This window comes from Peromyscus californicus, unplaced genomic scaffold, assembly GCF_007827085.1.
Source record: "Peromyscus californicus insignis strain IS unplaced genomic scaffold, ASM782708v3 Scaffold_7__1_contigs__length_154581171, whole genome shotgun sequence".
Classification (NCBI taxonomy): domain Eukaryota; kingdom Metazoa; phylum Chordata; class Mammalia; order Rodentia; family Cricetidae; genus Peromyscus; species Peromyscus californicus.
In genome coordinates this window covers 138,366,786-138,386,329 of record NW_026294595.1, presented here as the reverse complement: position 1 = coordinate 138,386,329, position 19,544 = coordinate 138,366,786, and the positions used below count along the sequence as shown (strand labels likewise).

The 19,544-nt window shown below is 49.6% G+C and overlaps 1 protein-coding gene across 4 annotated transcripts in view; it reads right to left on the bottom strand.

Annotated features, from left to right (window-relative positions):
* Positions 1–628: 628 nt before the first annotated feature.
* Pkig (cAMP-dependent protein kinase inhibitor gamma) overlaps positions 629–19,544 on the bottom strand; it is a 75,234-nt gene continuing 56,318 nt past the window's right edge. For all 4 annotated transcript variants that reach the window (XM_052723042.1, XM_052723045.1, XM_052723043.1 and 1 more), the window contains 2 exons: positions 5,778–5,951; positions 629–1,326 (listed from right to left, as the gene is read on the bottom strand). In XM_052723042.1, the coding sequence (XP_052579002.1) occupies positions 1,247–1,326; positions 5,778–5,928 (231 nt within the window). In that variant the 5' untranslated portion in view covers positions 5,929–5,951 and the 3' untranslated portion in view covers positions 629–1,246. The remainder of the gene's footprint in view (positions 1,327–5,777; positions 5,952–19,544) is intronic.

Here is a 19,544-nt window from a genome sequence, read left to right as displayed (position 1 = left end):
GTCTTGCAGCATGTGGTGAATGGGGTCTTGGGACTGGGTGGCTAAGAATGAAGAGTCCTGGGGCCCCACACTGGGGACTGGGCTAGGAGGAGCCAGGACCAAACTCCACAAGTGACTTTTCCAGAATTGTTTGAGCAGATGCTCCTCAACTCCTGGCTCCTTTAATCAGAGTCCTTTGCAGTTATTTTTATTATTTTTAAGATTTCTTCATTTTTGAGTATATGGGTGTTTTGCCTGCATGTATGTGCACCATGTGTGTGCCTGGTGCCAGAGGTCAGAAAGGGCACCATATCCCCTGGAACTAGGGTTTAGATAGTTGTAAGCCACCACCGAGCATGTGTATTTCAGAGGACAACTTGTATCAGTTCCAGGGATCCAACTCAGGTTGTCAGGCCTGGTGCAAGTACCTTTACACACTGAGCCCTCTCACAGGCCCCTTCCAGGCTGTGGTAGCCGTGGGCTGTGTGTGGATGGGGTGGGGTAGGGCTCATCAGATGCCACCTGAGGAGTTGTACTGGTCACTACAGGACAGAGGGCAGCACTGGAACCCTGCTGGCTGAGGAGGGGGGAGGGGTACAAAGCCCAGCGGGGCATTTGGTGGTTAAAAGAAGGAATCTTAAGCCAGTCACACAAATCATCAGCATTTATTTCCTGGGACCTAAGTATCACTCTCTTGTTACAAAGGGCAAAGAATTGGTCTGTTAGTTTTGAGTCCAAATCTTTTCCCTACAACTGGATCTATGAGGCTCCATGGGGGAACAGAGCTGCATAGATCATCAGAACTAAGCTTAAAACGGCTTTCAAACCAAAACCAAAACAGAAAAAAGTGATTGTCAGTTCCCCCTTCTCTGCTGAAAAAAGTTATGTTTTTAAAAAATGTAAAAGAGGCTTTAAAAAAGGGCTAGGACGGTCTTTCCAACACAGGCGGCTGGCTGGAGGGATGAGTGGTGTGGAGACACACCCTGTCCGGGTGGGGGCTGCTCACCTGGGGCAGGGCCTGGCTCGAGCCCCGCCCCCACCTGGCTGAATAAATAACATCCCGTGGTGATGGTGTACCTGGGTACCATGGGGAGGTGGAGGGAGAGTGAAGCCTGTGGGTGTGGGCAGACAACTTTGCTGGAGTACGGGCCACAGAGGCCTCCCCAAGGCTCTCAGCTGGCCTGGCTGGCCTGGGATATGGGCTCAGAGAAGAGGCTGCTGGGTTGTGCCCGGGCTCCAGTTCCAGGAGGGGACAGCAGGTCTCTCTTCAAGACGAGGCGTTCGCATCACTGCTCTGGGGCTGGCTGCTGGCCTCCTTGTCTGGGGTACTTCCCTCTGCCTGTCCTTCTGCAGGGGAGAGGAGGAGGAAGTTTGGGACACATCTGCATACTATGGAGCACAGGGGGTCTGGAAGGACCAGTCAAACTGATCATTGTGGCCAGCCTTTGGAGCAGGCTAAGAGCTGCACTGGGGCGGGGCTGACCAAGGCCAGAGATGCATTAGCCTGCTCTCTCAATGTCCCACTTTTACCATGGAAAGGCTGGCAGGGCTCTAGTATAATAAAAATCAGTAAAGGTCAGGATTGTGGACAGGTGCTAAAAACATGAGATGAATGTGTGCTCTCCAGTGGGGAACTGTGAATGTTAAGTCCCCGGCAAGAAGCACGTGCTTAGTAAATGGGAATTTCGTTGAAGACAGTATAGCAGACTCAACCAGTCCAGCTCAGAAGTGCCCACAATGGCCTGCACATCCCAAGGTAGAGGATGCACATATGGACTCCCTGACTCAGCACACCACTGCCAGCATCCACTCCTGCTCTACTCCAGCCAGCCAGAAACCTGGGCTGGCCTGAAGTGATGGACAGCAGTAGGCTGAGAGACCCTCCTGCTCTCACTCCCAGCTTCCTCTGGCCTCGCTGGGAGGTGGGACCGGCAGTTTCTGCCTCACCTACCTAACAGCAGTGTGCCCAGCTTGTACTCCGTTCGCAACCCTCCCAGGGTCAGCAACCTCCACAGAGTCTAGTTATGGGCAGAGCCTGGTTATGGGCAAAGCTCAGTCAATAGTGCAGTCTCAAGCCCAGGGACACTGTGATGCACTGAAGGTCCATCTCACTCTGCCATTGGGCCTGTCTTTATGCCTGAACTGAGCTCTGGGTCTGGCCACTGCAGGCACTCTGTTAAACAATCCACACAGCAGCCTCAAGGTGTGGTTAGAGCCACGACATCCATGAGAAAACAGGCTCAGAGGGGCAAGTTGATGGATGTACATGTGACCAAAAGGTGGAGAGTCTGCTTACTGCTAAGCCCAACTCCTTCCACTAAGCAGCATTCTCTGGAATTTATAGAGACTTGTTGGCAGGACAGCCTCCCGGTGCCCCACATGGAAGTCTTGGGCCCTGAATGTTCATGGAAGTAAATAATTTGGACAGAACTTGGCATTGTGGCTCAAGTGCGTGCCAATCTGAGCCTGCCTGGCATGAAGCTACCTCCTCTGAGGATGGTGACTGAACCAAGGCTCTATCCCACAAGGTTCTTCTGGGCCTCTGGAGGCCTAACACCCATGACTGCAACCAAGGCAACATTTGCATTTTGTGAAGTCCTCCATGAGCTGCGACCCTTTGAACTCCCCATGGTCTTTGACTCCCCATGGTCTTTGCTCTGTTACTCTGCTCCTAGAGACCGCAGGCAAGTCACTTTGCAGAAGCCAGGCTGGCAAGGATGAAGACATTCTGAACAGACTCTGTGTCCCTCACCTTGGTTGTCAGACTATTGAAACATGGACCCCAAGAAACTAGGAATTCCCCAGGATCTCCTGCTGAAGAAAAGCCTAGAGCCCGAGCCAACCAGAGGGACTTTTCCCCGGAAAGAGCTCTGCGACTTGTCAGACCCTGAGGACAGTGGCCCCAAACAATGAAGGGTCCATGACGGGCAGGACCACACCTTGTACAGGACTGCTTAGGTATTCACAATTCTGGCCTCTATTTAAACCTGCCCTCATGGCAGGGCCCCAAAGATGAACTTGGAAGGGTCACTTGATCTCTTTGTCCCTCCTTCCCAATGTGGCCATGCTGAATAAATTACCTTTTCCTGATCTTTATGTTAAATTGGCTCTCAAAATTTTACTTTCACTTTGAGTGTTTTGCCTGCATGTATGTGTATAAGTGTTTTACTTGTATGTATGTGTACCACATGCATGCATGATACCTCTGGAGGCCTGGAACTACATATGGAGCTACATATGGCTGTGAGCAGCTATGTGGGGGCTGGGAACCAAACTCGGGTCCTTGATAGAAACAGCAAGTGGTGTTAACCACTGAGCCATCACTCCAGCTCCTAATTTGGTTCTTTTAATTGTCATACTGGGGACTGACATCTGAATCTGGCTTACTGGAGCATAAGATGTGACCCTAATTTCTCTCTAACAACCGTATATCCTCTGTGCCAGCCCGAGAAGAAAGAAACGGTGCTGCCCAGGGTCAGCGCCCTGTCACCCCCACGGCTAGCCTGTGGCTTCTCTTCCTTTAGGCAAAGTAAAGAAACATCTGTGCTCCTTGTCTGAGAAGATACCAGGAACAGACAGATTCACACAGCATGCTGGAGAGTGCTCACACACAGAGCAGGACAGAGGCTCGGGAAGATCAGGTAGCCAGGACCTCTTAAGCCTTTGAGGACTTGTCCTGCTTAAGTTATGTATCACCCTTGGAAGTTCTGACAGAGAAAAATTCTGGGGCCCTTGGCCTGCTGGGTCAGAATCTCAGGGGTGGCATTAAGGCTCTGTCCTCTGTCTTTGTGAGTCTGCTGGGCTCAGAAATGCCTGGAGACGTTTTATTGTGAGGCCTCCTCACAGAAGCTTCTCATAGCTGGTCTCTTTGCCCCAACTCTACCAAAGCTGCTCCAATCCCTGGCAGCAAGCACTGTTGTCTCCATGTCTCCTTGTTAGACACCAGTCACTGTGGCTAGCAGGCATCATGTACTGGGAGGACCCAAATGCCACAGACTCTCAGTTAGGGCAAACAGTGTTGTAAGGGCATGTATGAGGGGACTAGCGGCTTTGATGGCTAGGGTGGAAGGCACCAAAGCTGACTAGAGCTGAACAGAGCACAGAAGCCTTGAAGAAACCCTTGGCACCGTGCCTGGTGTGCCAGCTGGACACACTGCTCATTCGGCTGGGCAGTGAGTAGCCATTGAGGAGGAACCTGTCACGTGCCAAACAGTGCTAGTCACAGAGGGCATGTGCTGGAGCGGCTCAGTTCAGAGGGGTGCTGTGCTTACAGGGCACGGAGACAAAGGGAGAAAAGGGGCTCCTCTGCCAGAGACGAGCTGTGGTCAAGGAAGGCCTGGGCACAAATAGCACCACAATGAGAAGCAACCACCGTGTGTGGAGCAGGCAGTTGAAGAAGCTCATCACAGCTTTTGAGAGCCTGCAGGCCTTTCCTCTGGCTGGAAGCCAGAGCACGATGTGTGGAGTCAGAGTTGAAGCTGCATGGGGATGTGGCATGAGCCCTGTGGAGTTGTCCACACCTGAGCAACAGTAGGGACCAGCACGAGTGAGGCCAAGAGGAGGTGAGAGGCAGGACACTCTCTCAAGGCACAGAGATTGTCATACTAACTATGGTCATTTACTGGGTGAACCTAGGAAACCTCCCAATTTCTCCTGACCTCAGCTGACCTATCATATGAAAAGCTGGGTTCCAGCCCCCAACATCTTCTCTGTTCTGTCCTCCTAAGTCACTTCTGGGTAATAAGGACCAAGAATTCAAGACTAGAGCCCCCCAGGTAAGGACAATGCTATGGCTCTGCAAGGTCTGACTGCTCCTGGGTAACACAGGAGGAAGCCCCAGTGCATTGTGGGAAGTGGTATGGCAAGCATGGCCTTGGTGCCTGCAGCAGAGAAGGACTGGTAGGGAAAACTTCCCAAGGAAGGGTCTGTAGCTATCTGTGGAGTTGAGCTGAGCAGAGTCCTCTTAAGAGAACAGAGGGAGAAGTGGGGAGCAGGGTGTCCCAGGCAATACTGGGTGCTTCCTCTTGGTTTCTTCACTGGGTCATTCAGCCTGCGGTCACCAACTGCCTGCCATGTGCAGGAAGAACAGAGGCCCCTCTCTCCTGGAGCTCAAAGTCAACAAAATGAGACCTTTGAGAGTAATATGGCTGGGGCAGCCCATCAGCTCTCAGGGGCCGGCCACTCAGAGCATCTGCTAAGCTGGACCTGAGAGTAAAGGGCCAGCAAGTGGCCCTAGCTCCATTGGGGATGTTCTAGATGGGTAACAGTGAAGTAAAGGCCCTGACAAGGATGCTCTGCACCATGATAGAGAACTAGACAAAGATGGCTGAGTGGGGTAAGGTGTGGTTAACAAGGCACAAGTAGACCCAAGGCCAGGCAGCTGGCAAGCAGTGCGTGACTTCTGGCAAGCAGAAGCCCGACAGGACTGGATGGCTAACGAATCCTGCTGTCTGCAGTGCAAGAAGGGCAGGGATTCCTAGTGAACAGCAGGTAATATGGCAGCTATGGGGAGGATGAGAGGATGAGGCATGAGGAGTTAGGATATATCACAGAGATTGACAGGGCTTGGTGGTGGAGTGGGAGCAGAAGGGAAGTGCCCTCGATGCTGGCTGGAGCCCTCAGGACCAAAATGCTGACATTCTCCAACCTAGACATTGGCTGGCTTTGCCACTGATCAGTAACAGTCCCAATTATACACACTTCTCTGAGGAAGTGTAGAACCTGGAGACCAGCAAGAGCTAGCAGAGCACCTCCCCACCTGCCCACCTGCCCACTGGGATGCTGGGCATTGGCCTGACCTGCCCCCTCAAGTGCCAGCTCGCCCATGTCTCCAGCTAGCTTCCGCACGCTCACAGCCTCTGAGTCACCCTGGATGTCAGGGACTGCATTCCGACGGCCCGCTCGGTCGCAGGAGATGAAGTCCGAGTAGGAGGGCTCGACCTCCATCATGCCTGTCGCATCGTTCCTCAGGCCTGTGGGGACAGGGGCAGGAGAACAGAAGTGAGGCGCTGGCAACCTCTGACAAAATGGCATGACCACTTTTCCACTGAGAACTAGGAAGAAAGCATAGCAAACAAAAGGGACCCAAACCACTGTAGTCCCAGCTAGACCACTATCCACATCGTAGAGAACAGCATGGAGCCAGGGGGTGGTGCATGGCGGTAATCTCAGAAGTGGAGGCAGAGGCAAGATCTCTGTGAGCTCTAGGCCAGGCTGGCCTACAGCGAGTTCCTGGACAGCCAGGGCTATGTAGAGAGACCTTGTTTTATTAGAGAGAGGGGAAAAAAAGAATGTGTGAGGGCCAGGAAGATGGCTCAGTGGGTAAAGGGGCTTGCCACCACACCTGATGGTCTGAGTTCAATCCCCAGACACCACATGGTAGAGAGAGAACTGACTCCTGTAAATTGTCCTTTGACCTTCATACCTTTGTACCTTCACTCACGCACGCGCGCGCGCACACACACACACACACACTCACACACACACACGATGAAATAAATGTAAAAAATATCTTTAAAAAGAGCATGCATTCAATCTTCATTCAAAGTAAATTTGATGATCAGCATTTCCATGCTTACCATATCATGCGCCTGGCCCTGTCTTGGGGCTACAGAGGGAGCAAAGAACAGCCAGCACCGTTCCCCACCTCACGGAGCTTAGAGCATCAAGCTACCATGGTTTAGGCCATGATCACGTGTTCAGGGCTTCAAGGGTGCTACAGGGATGGCCAGGACCCAGCCAAGACTCGGAATCAGGAAGTACTACAACAGTCCAGATCCAAGGATGGTGTGGGAAGAATCTGGGCATGGTGGCTTACACCATGTTGTACTCCCAGCACTCAAGGGACTGAAGCAGGAGGATGGTTGTGAGTTTGAGGCCAGCCTGAGCTATGCAGCTGCATGTTGAGCTCTGGGATAACAGAATGAGACCCTGTCCCAAAGTAAAATTTTAAAATGGCAAAAGAGAGAGGCAGAGAGTGTCCTAAGGAAGGGAACAGCAATTCCTGCTCTGAGGAAGGACAATGGGTAGAGTGGCAGAGCAGAAAGGTCTTGTAGGAGGAGACAGTGACACCGAGGGCCCTGAGGGTAGGCAGAGGCAGACCACATCCCGGAGGTGTCGTAAGTCATGAAGACAAGCTGAGTATTTCAAAGACAATTCTAGCGTCTGTGTAGAGCAGGGCCTGGACGGGGGCAGGTGAGGAGGCTTCAGGAGAGGTCAGGTATGAGAAGAAGACAGCAGGGGTCAAGCAGGCCTGAGATGGATTCTAGACACAACCTGAGAAACAAGCATGTGGGCAGTGTCTGGTTGACAGGGAATTTTGGTTTCTGACATGAGTCAGGAGATAGCCAGAGGCGTGGCTACTGAAATGGGACCCACAGAGGAGCACGTGGGATACCAGGTGGGTGGAAAGCAACTGTTGACTAGTTAATCGCCTGGCTGGCTTCAAGTTTCCCATGAGCCCTCCAGTGGGAAAGGTGGGGCAGGCACATGAGGAGGCTAGAGAGGAAACAAAGGTGTGAAACCAGGAACTGTGGTAGACAACACTCTGAGCACAGAGAGGACACAGTAATTATTTAGGGATCATATCATACATCACATGTACATCTACACATCGTACACCACAGCCTATTCTTTGGAGCAAAGACCCTATCCCTCTCCGGACCAGTTTGCCCACCTGTAAAATGGAGGTGTGGGGAGATGGAGGGGGCACACAAACTCTGTGTGAGCAGTCCCCACTGCATCCAGCAGATGGCGCACCCTGCCTAGACTTCTTAGCTGTGGTCTTAGCTGTGGTGAGGGCCTCAGCTGAAGGAATTCCTGGGGGTGGTTCCTCCTGCTAGCCACTCAGCAGCCCCTTCCTTTAGGGAAACTGTTCGAAGCCCCAGTACAGGTAAATGGCCGTCTGCAATGGTGATAACACCGTAGGAACAACTACAAATGACAATGCCACCAGCTTTGGAAAGAGTGACAGGGCAGTCACCAGGCTCTTGTTTCATATCCATCACTCTCAATGGCCCCACCCAGTAAATACGCACTGTGTAGCTTTATAACCTGACTTGGAAAGGTCTCAGGCAGATCCATGTGGCTCCCAGGCTCAGATGTTTCCCCATGTGACACCAGCTGCCCATGGGATGGGTCAGACCCTGGGCAGCCCACACCATCTGCTGCAGCCTGTTTCCTCCATGAAAAGGAGGATTTGTGTCGGGATATTCAATGCACCAGACTGAAAGGCCTGAGCTTGGCAGCCGAGCCAACATGCTCTGCTGCTTCCTTCCAAGATGCTCCACTCGGCACCTGCTCCAGAAGAGGAGTGCTCTATAAATAAACCTGGATCACATTGCTTTTCATCCACCCACCCACCCACCCAGCCATTCTCTCCCCCTGCTACCTATCTATGGGATGACAGAATGACTCCATGGGCTGCAGGGGAAGGCTCTGCTGCCACAGAGTGCTGCACTGTTCTTGCCTATCTCCAGGATCTGACACCAGCAGATGGAGTTACCTGCTAATCTCAAGTGCCAGCCACTCTCTGGGACACATTCCCTGGGGCTCTGACCTTGCTCCTATGAGCTGCACGGCAGAAAGTTGATGCTGTTGGCACTGAGAAAGATCACTGTCAAGCCCCAAACCCAGTCCTGGAAAGCATCTGTCCCCATCCCTCAGGGAACAGAGATTCCAAACACAGCTCTGGGGAGTTTTCAGCTCTCACACCAACACCTAAGCTCACATTTCTTTCACATCTATATTCTTCACCCTGTGATGGCATAGACCTGGAATCACAGCTACCTGGGGGGCCAAGGGAGGATGATCTCAGGTTCAGCTAGCCTAGGCTACATAGCAAGATCCTGTCTCAACAGATAGACAAACACGAGGAAATGCTCATGTATACTGTTAAGTGAAATAAAATCATATAATCACATAGTGAATATTTAAATTATGAGTGATTTTTTAAGTATTTTATATTTTCTCTACCTTTTTGAGACAAGGTCTCGTGTAGCCCAAGCTGGCCTTGAATTCACCATATAACCACCACTGGCCTTAAACTCCTGATCTCCCTGCCTCTATTTCCCAAATGCTGGGATTACAGGTATGCACCACACCTGGCTTACTTTCTAAATCCTCCTTAGGGAAACAGTTATGTTTTTGTTATTAATTATTTTTAATGCTGGAGATGTGACCCAAGGCCTTCTGCATGCTAGGCAAGTGTTCTACCACTGAACTACAACCCTAGCCCATAAATTATCAAGTTTTAAGATATGTGTGCAAGAGGAATAAAACTCACAAGGTGCAAGAATTAGGTGTCTCCACTCTACTCCAGACACTCTCCCCAAGAATTGGGTGTCTCCACCCTACTCCAGATACTCTCCCCAAGAATTGGGTGTCTCCACCCTACTCCAGATACTCTCCCCAGCACGATATATCTTGGGTCCTCCCACAAATGTCTGTGTCATACACAAAGTCTTTCCCTTCCTTTTCCCTTAAAATTTTTGCAAACAAAATTTTCATTTTATATCTTTATTATTATCGTGTGTGTGTGTGTGTGTGTGTGTGTGTGTGTGTGTGTGTGTGTATGCATGTAGCATGAAGTGCGTGAGTGTAGGTGTGTGGCAGCCACATTGCTCATATGGAAATCAGAGGACATCTTTGTGGAGCTCTCTCCTTGTGTCCTTCTGGGTGGTCAGGCTTGTGAGGCAAGAGACTTAACCACTAAGTCATCTTGTTGGGAGTCCTTTCTCTTCTTTTGGAGAAAGGGTCTCATGCTGTGGACCAGGCTGGGCTGGGACTTAATATATATCCCAGGTGGGCCTCCAACTCACAGCAATCCTCCTGCTCCAGCTTCCCAGATACTAGGATTACAGGCTTGAACTATCATGTCTGGACAAAACTTAATTTTTCATCTTGCTTTTCTTCATTCAAGCATATGTCTTAGAAACAAGTCCAAATTCCCCTGAAACCCTATACGACGATATCAAAATGCTAAAAATACATCCAAAGTCTCCCAGCCCTCAGCTGTCGCTGGCAGCTGCATGATGATCCTCTGTGGTCACTGCTACAGACTGATTTAACTGCTCCCCACCCGTAAAACCTGGAGCCTGTTTCCTTAAAAGCAGAAATGCCACATCAAAGGCTCTGTGCTTTTTCACTGTCCTAAGTCCTGCCCAATTTTCCTCCACAGGCTGTTTCATTTTCATTCCCATTTTAACCATCCTGTGCTGCTAAAACAGAATACCTGAGTCCGAACCATCCTCAGCCCCATGCTTCATGTGAATACGGAATGTATACACAATCAAGGTTTTAATGATCACAGGTCATTCTTTTATAATCTCCCTTCCACAAGGACAAACACCGTCTTTCTTTTCTGTTTCCCAGTGTGCCCTGGAGGGCTTTCCAATGCCTGCATGCACTGGGTACTTCATATTTACTGAATAAATAATGAACTACTAATAGCCTGAGTCCTCCTCCTTAGCAGCCAGGCTGGGTCACTATCAGCACCCTGTGGTAGGTGTAGGACTCCTCTACACTCCACTCGAGAAATGAGAAGAACTGAAGTGCCTGAACTACTGGTGCCCCCATGCTCTCCTTCAGGCTCTTCTCTGTTTCTTCTAGTTGCTCTGCACATCTCTCCATCCCGTGACATGGCCATCCACCTGCTCAGCATCAACTCTCTCATGCTGAGATGCAGACACCTGGGTGACATCAGTAGGAACAGCAACATTCTGTTCCTTCCCAGGTCTCTTGTTTATTCTTTCTCCTGGGCAAGGAGCTACCTCCATAACCTGCTGCCCAAGACAAAACTCTATGGCCCTCAGCTCACTTCTTCCACACAAGCTGGCCTATGACAGCGCTTTCCTTCTGGCATATTCATCTACTCCCTACCTCTACCTCCGGCTCACCCTCAGGTCCTTCATCCTCTGCTGGCATGAGGGACACTCAAAAACAGTCAGGCTCATGGTCACCCCTGGCTCAGAAAGGTTCAGTGATTAAAAGGAGTAAAGCAAAGCTGAGTGTGACTGCATGTCTGAGACAGAGGCAGGAGGATCAGAAGTCTAAGATCATTCTTGATTATATAGTAAGCTCAAAGCCAGTCTGGGCCACATGAGACCCTATCTTAAAAAAGTAAAATAAGGCTACATGCACTGATGCATTCACACATATGCCATGAAAGAATGTTCTCAATAAAAGGTTAGCAACACGTGGGTCTGTGCAGGTTTCTCCCCTTAGCCCTGGCCCATCCTGGATTTCCAGCAGAGCAACAGCTTTGATGCATTCAGGATCACAACAGGGCCTAGACCATAGTATATGCTCAACAAATAACAAAAAGTTTACGGCAGAGTCGAACCGAGGGGGACTCCAGAGCTCATCTAGAAAAGCCTCTTGCTACTTGGAAAAGCTGAGGCTCAAAGGAGAATGCTAGAGGGTCACGGTGGCACACTCCTTTAATCCCAGGAAGAGGGGGCGGGGTTCTGAGGCTAGCCTGGTCTACAAAGAGAATTCCAGACCAGCCAGGATGACAGCGTAAGACCTGATCCTAAGTAGTAGTAACAGCAACAACAACAGTAGAGTGCTATACCCAAGGTTCTAGAATCTACAGGTCCTAACGCCTAGTGCAGAGCTCACTGCTCTGCCAGCTGAGCAGTCCCGGGACATCACTGAGGTCAGAGGCTGCAGGTGCACTGTGGTGAACTCATCTAAAGCAGCTGTCCGGCCAGCTTCCCTATTTACCACTGGGGACATGGTGGCTTGGGACTAACCAAAACACTCCCAAGTTCCTGGGCCAAAGTGAAGATACAGTAAGAATACAGGCTTACAGGGGCTGGAAAGTTCCATGCGATGTGAGAGGTACCAATTAATAAAACATTGCTGTGTCCCACTGTGGCTGAGGTATCAGCAAAGCTTCCCTTCTGACATTTCACCCAGCTCCTTTGTTTACTCTCTGTCTAACAGTGCCACAGAGAGCCAAAAGCCACACCTCCTTCTCCCGTGCTGTCACTGCTGGGTGGAATAGGAATTCTACCAGTAGGCAATCCTGGCCAGCATGTGCACTATTTTACTTGACAGACCTAGCTCACAGGCCAAGTTTAGGATGTGATGAACTGTGTTCTAGACTCAAGGTGGAAGGAGCAAAGGCTGGGCCCTGCGTCCTAACAGCAGTAAAGGTCTGACTCCACCCTCAGTGCTCACACAGAGGGCAGACTCCCAGACCCTCTTCTAGCTTCCTTTCCTGCATCTGAATAATGGAGTGTGTCCGCTAAGTCTCTTCCAGACTGGACATTTCATTGTCTACTGCACCCCACCGATATGCCAGGGACCTTCCCATGTGTGGGGTACACACTGCAGACAAGAGAAAGCATTGGGTGGGTATGGAAGGAGACGGAGGGTTCTCCAGCTGGACACATGGGTCAGTTAGAGGTGGTAAGTCAGGGAAGTGGCTTCGGGGTTAAAATGAAAAAGAGAGAAAGGTCAAGTGCCAGGTGTGGTGACATCTGACTACAATCCCAGCACCTACGAAGGAGAAGCAGGAAGACTCCCAGAAGTTCAAGGCTGGCCTAGTCTGCACAGAGTCCCATAGGGAGACCTCTCAGAAACCAGTCGATCAAACTAAAACACCCTCCCCCACACGAAATGAAGGTGGCTCAGGAGTGATCCAGGCAGAGCCAACAGCCCATGTGTGTCTAATAACATCAATCTGAGCCTGTGCTCCATGCGGTGCTAAAGACCAAAGCTCTCTACCTTATCCCTGGAGGTCTAGAGAACTCTGTGGGATCTGGATGCTTTCAGGGAACCCAGATGATCTTGACACCCAGACCAGAAGGGAGAAGCCCTTCTATTCTGGGGTCTTGAAGTCAGAGGCCGAAGGCCCTGCAGGTGTTACTCTCGTCCCCACAGGATGGCATCTCTTTAGGGTCTCTGCTGCTCTCCCAGGCTCTGAAAACTGAAGAGGCCCTGGGCTGTGCCAAGAGCTACAGTCTCCTTGAGTCTGCAACTCTTAGTCCTCATTGCTAGGGCAGATTCCATTACAACCCCAAACTGATTTCCAAATACATTTGAAAGGTCCTTTCCTGCTTTTTTTCCTTTTTTAAAAAAATGAAGTATTTTGCAGAAGTTACAGAAAAAGCAAACAGATTTTTTTTTTTTTTTACAGAGGACATAGGATACGGGAGTGTGAAACGGTCTGGTAGGAGGTTTCTCAGGGTAAGCAAAACTGCCTTGTTCCTCTAATGCCAGAAAGAGCTGTGGGTAGCTGATGTTTGGAAAGCCAGGATCTACTAAACCAGCAGACCCCAAACCCTCTCTTCGAAGGAAGCTGGAAGCAGACAGGCAGCAAGGCTGGCATCAAAGTGCTCCCTAGTGCCCTGAGGCACATACAGTGCAGGACCCCAGAGTGCTCAGCACCCATGCAGAGTAGCCCTGGGCACAGCTTTGATCAGAGGTGCCAGCAGGCTCCCAGCCTCTGCACAGGGAAAGCCCAGACTTCCACGGTCAGGGCGCAGCAGTGAAACCTGCTGTGGGAAGTGTATGATGGGAGGAAACAGTAGGATGCTGGCCCAGACAAGACCACCAGTGACCCTGTAGTGCCAGGGAGCAGGGACAGCTTTCTGCTCATTTCTTACTTCTCTAGTCACTTTTCCCGTGGGGTGTCCTGACACTACACCCTCTGGGTCCCCTCTCCTGCTGGAACCTGTACATTAGAGCTTCTCCCCCAAGTCCTTGGTCCTCTGATCTGTGTGCTCCTGGGGGGGGGGGGGGGGGGGCAGCAATCCCTTCCTTTAAATACTATATGTTGATGTCACCCAAAGAGCTTCAAACTTTCTTAGAATGTGTGAATCTGCCCACGTGGCGTGTCACTGGGCTTCCTTGTCACCAGCAAACCTCACCTGTCAAGCTATCAGCCTGCTCCTTCCCAGTCTTCCCTTTTCCTGGGCTGCTGGAGTCGAGAGCGTGGAGCCATTCTTCATCCTCCTCCTCCACCACCCACTTACAGTTTGTCTCCAGGTTCCATCACTTCTGCTTGCAAGACAGTCTCAGTGTGCCACTGTCCACCCGCTAAGTGTCATGCAGAGGCCCTGGATGCAGTCCTGCATCCCTCTTACCCAAACTGCTGCATGGCAATTTCCCATGCAGTCCCAGAGTTGTTCTCGAAACAGAAACTGGGCTGTGTGATTCCTCGGCTCCATTCAACATCAGCAAGACCCTAAGCTCTCGTGTCAACCTGACGTCCCACTCTGACCCAGGTCTGCCTTCCCTCACAGCTTTTCATCATTTCCTCTAACTCTCAAACCTAATGTGATTCCTAACCTTTCCAGGCCTCTTCCGTCTGCCTGAAGCATTCTTGGTCACTCTCACGCTTGTGCGCTGTAAGTAGACAGGTGACACTCTAGTTTTCCAAGGTTCCTGCTCTGAGGTCTGCAGGGCTCCAAACCACCAGGGTTCCTCTTTCTCACTGTGTAAGTCAAGAAGGCCTGGGGCCTGGAGGCTACTGCAGTGGACTTATATAACTAGGGTTTTGAAATCTAACGTCTGTCCCAGAGTGGCCCCTTATGGTCCTGGCCAACTCACCTGACCAAAGCACAACTGTGAAACATGGGTGCTAATAACTGCCTTGAGTGTGGCTGGAGGGATTCTCAAAGCTCACTGGTACCAGAGGTCCGGTGGTCTCTCTCTGGCTATAAATGAAGTCTAAGACAAAGAAAGCATTACCATGGCTGTTTTGCAAAAGACAGGGGAGGTCAGTATCTTGCCCAGGTCACACGGCAAATGTGGAGCAGGATCCAGTCTATAATCAATCAGGCTAGAGCATGGAAATGACCTAGAATAAGGTCTAGTGTCTAGTACGATTTTTTGTTTGTTTGTTTTTCAAGACAGGGTTTCTCTGTGTAGTTTTGGTGCCTGTCCTGGATGGATCTCGCTCTATAGACCAAGCTGGCCTTGAACTCGCAGAGATCCGCCTGGCTCTGCCTCCCGAGTGCTGGGATTAAAGGCATGTGCCACTGCTGCCTGGCCAGTATGATTTTTTTAAGTGTCTGTTTCCTTTCTTTTTCTTTTTTTTTTTCTTTTGTCCTCTGCCCACCCAGCCACCCCATTCTCTAGCCTCAAAGAAAGAATTTCACAAAGTGGAACAGGAAACAGGGAAGCCTCAAGAAAGCGTTCTACTGTGCTCGCCAAAACAAACAGCAGATGTACTTAACCACACTTAAGCAAAGTTCTGTGCTGAATTCTTGCACTTGTGATTTCTGGTTTTGAGTCAGAGTCTCACCATGTATCCCAAACTGGCCTCAGTCTTCTGATTCTCGGCCTCCCTATCGCTAAGAGTACAGGCCGGTACTATCACACCTAGTTCTCTGCAGTGGATTTTGTGCTGGAGATCAAATTCTTCAGTCTTTGCAATGATGACTGGTTGAGTCTATGAATTTGTCTCAAAATTCTTTATCCACAGCAATAGGAAAAATAATGTGGGATACCAATTTTAAAAACTTCACCCTCTTAACAGCTATGCCAGATTCAGCAGGGCTGTGTTGTGACTTATGTGCTGTAGGGGCTGGAATCTGTCAGTCTGGGATTCTAAGGAGGCCACTGGGATGAAGCAGCAAACAGTCCTGCTGGATCTTTCAGTGGTTAGGCATGCTTCTCCCCAGCTCTCCTACCATTTGTGCCATACCTAAGCTGAGCTGTAAAGCAAAACTTGCCGAGAGGATCAGCCCCCTCTACTCTGAAGGGAGGGGCAGGAAGGGATAGTGAAATCACTTCCAGGCAGGCTCGCCAAAGTCCCAGGCTGGGCTGAGCTCCAGCTCTGCTGGTACCAGGTGGACACGGTTCCCCCAATCTTAGGGGTCTCAAGTACGAATGAAGGGGGAAACAGCCCTCTATCTCTGTAGTAGTTCTGCAATATGTCAACAAGCTGTCTGACACTCTGCCTAACAGGACTGACTTCTAAAAGGCTGGAATGTAACTCAGTGATGGAGCACAAACCTAGTATACACACAGTCCTGGGTTGAAGTTTTAACACCCTCAAGAAAATAAAAAAGGTAATGGAGGGTCTAATTTAAATCCTTTGGATAAGTTATGAGCTAGCTTTGGGACTAACTTCTCTTCCTCCTTCTGTCCTGGGGATCCCACCCAGGGTCTTCCGAATACCACTGTGTCTCTAATTTCTAACATAAGATGAATCATGGCATCTGATTTCTAGGACAAAGGTAGTGCATCTCCTACAGCATCCACTTGGCTCTCCTGGATACCTGTCCTCAGCACTTGAGCAATACAGGAAATCAGAGGCTGCCAACCATGAAGAACCCAAACTAGCTCTGGGAAGTGACCCCACGAGGAAGCCTGAGCTACATGGATGGAGATGCAGCTGGCCAGTCACTGGCTATTACATGCCCCTTGTTAATTCAACTCTAGCCAATATCTATGCGTGAGACATACAAACCAGAATTACCCAGGTAAGCTGTCCAAAGTCCTGACCTACAGAAATCAAGAGAGAAAGTAAGTTACTACTGCCGTTTCCACCACCAGGCATCAAGGTGATGTGTTATGCAACGGTGGAGAACCAGAGCAAACCTGAGTTACTTCCAGCTCAGGTTTCCTCTCCAGCTCCTCCAAGAGCCTATCAAAGAGCCCCAAAAAATATAGTGTGTAGGATGAAAAGAAGCAAGATATTATTATCACTACTCTTCATCCATTCATCCAAAAAAATGTACTGATCACTCACTGTGTACCAGATTTGTGACTACATATTATGGGCATAAAAACAGCCAGACACAAGTATAGCCTTGAGTATATAGTTCATGGTCTAGTGAAGAAGACTGACTAAAAATTCCTTAACTCTTCACAACTTAAAGCATGTGAGACACATGGTGGAACTGCTAGAGGCAGTGGGTGTGCTTCCAAACCCTTTCCCCTCAGTGGGTCTGTAAATGACAAGGCGGGACGGGGCATTGGTACAACAGCCCTTGTTGACGCTTTACTGATGGGAGAGCATGACAGTCCACATACCTGGTAAGTGGGAAGAGTTTAGGAATACTTCAGGATATCATATATAAACTTTAAAATGTCACAAACTCGGGCAGCAGTGGTGCATGCCTTTAATGCCAGCACTTGGGAGACAGAGCCAGGCGGGTCTCTGTGAATTCGGGGCCAGCCTGGTCTACAGGACAGGCACCAAAATTACACAGAGAAACCCTGTCTCAAAAACAAAAAACACGCCGGGTGGTGGTGGCGCACGCCTTTAATCCCAGCACTCGGAAGGCAGAGCCAGGCGGATCTCTGTGAGTTCGAGGCCAGCCTGGGCTACCAAGTGAGTCCCAGAAAAGGCGCAAAGCTACACAGAGAAACCCTGTCTCGAAAAACCAAAAAAAAAAAAAAAAACCAAAACAAAACAAAAAAAAACAACAACAAGAAAAAAGACTTTTTGGGCTGGAGAGATGGCTCTGTGGTTAAGAGTACTGGCTACTCTTCCAGAGGACCCAGGTTCAATTCCCAGCACCCACATGGCAGCTTACAACTGTCTATAACTCCAGTTCCAGAGGATCCGACACCCTCACAGATAAATGTGCACATAAAATAAAAATAAAGTATATTTTTTAAAAAAAGTCATAAACCTTGGTAGATAAGAGCTAGAGCTAAAAGGAATAGACGGAATGATAAAAGACACCCGGCACCTTCTTCTCCCTCCTCCTCGTCTCTGTGCACGAGCACAGGTGTGCACACACACTCACACACACACACACACACACACACACACACACACTAAATCTTAAAAAAAAAAAATCTTCCGCCCCTTGCCTACATCAATCCCAAAGCGATACGGATCAGAGACATGCTCAGAGCCTCTTAGCTAATAAAGTCATTTATAAACTACATTAGAGTCAAATTTCATTTTTCTAATTATTCTCTGGGAAGGCCGCCCTCCACGGCACCAGGATCCTCACATTACTACTTTCTACATGTCAAAGCCTCATCTGGAGACATAAGTAGATCAGCAGTTGCCTAGGACTGGGAAGGAAACAAGAGGGTGGTAGAAAAGGATGCAGGGTTCTTTGTGGGTGATGGAGAGGTCTATAATTGACTGTGCTGATGGATGTCCAACTATGAAAGTACTGAAGGGTACTGACTTGTACTCTTTTATGGGTGAGCTATGTGGTAGGTGAATTCATGAAGTTGTAGAAAGAAAAGAGCCTACCTAATTATAATGGAGAGAATCCCTTCTCCTGTAGACACCAGTGCATTAATGCATTATGCCCTAAGCCTTCCTTCGGTATTTCAGATCACTCCTGTGAATGTGGTTTCTCATACAAACTGTGACACAGCAACATTCTCAGTATCACAGTGTATGGGGCCCTATGCAAAACTGTTTCTTATTTTTCTGCCTTTTCCCTAAAATAAGGAAGGTGAGCAGGGATGCTTTAGTCACACATCTCTGACTGGCTCATTGGCTATGTAATCTATGGCAAGTCACTCGACTCTATACAGTACAGCAGTTTCTCCATGTGTAAAATTATCACACCCACTTTCTTAGGGCGTTAAGTACAATAGCATGTAAGATGCTTTTAATGATACCCCTGGTAGTGGAAGCCAGACTGAACTGAAGCTCTCAACATAATTTTGTTTTATTTTATTTGAGACAGGGTCTGTCTATTATGTAGCTCTGGCTGTTCTGGAACTCCCTATATAGACCAGGCTGGCCTCAAATTCAGATATCCACCAGCTTCTGAGTGTAAGGATTATGTCCTTACGTCACTAGCCTGTGACGGTGTCCCAGCCTAAAAAGCGGGTGTTCCCTCTCTGTGCCCTCTCTTTCTGCACTCTCTCCTTCTGTATTCTCCCTTCTCCATGCGGTTGGTCTCTCTCTCTCTCTTTCTCTCTCTCTCCCTTTTTCTCTCAATAAAGCTCTAGAAAGGTAACCATGGCTCTTGATTCTTCCGCCACCGATACATCCAGCACTCTCCTCTGCCGCTTAACCAACATTTGGTGCCGTGACTCGGATAGACCACTGAGGACCTGCTGTGACCACTGCTGCTTGCCGCCTCCTCCCCCACCCAGTGAGACCTCGAGACTGAAAGTGTGCACATGTCCCTCACCTCTGCTGAACCCTCACACAGCTACCACTACTGCTACCGCCATGATTCTTCACCACAGTGAGTCCGCTGTTCTTGTGGCTGTAGTTTGAGCTATATTCTTTGCAATGGAAACCCTGGGGGTTGTCCTCGGGCTGTGCTGAAAACAGCAGGCACATTTTCGCTCCCAATGAGGGGGTAAATGCTGTCTCTGGTCCACTGTGGAACAACTGCAGCACAGCTGTAGCCCTTAGCATCCCTTGACAAAGAGGGTGGGTAACTTGAGCTGATTCACAGATCTCTCTTCATTCCTTGGGGACTCCCGAGATTGGAGTCTGACCCCAGCTTGTTATTTTAATTTTTTATTTTTCTCTCAGCTACAGCCATTGGACAAATGGGGGGATACATTTACCACTTACAATGGTGGATAGGGGCGGGTACCAGTAAATCTGGCCACATAACAGCTTCACAGAAACTTCTGCCAGCGAACAGGCAAATAAAAAAGTTACTTTA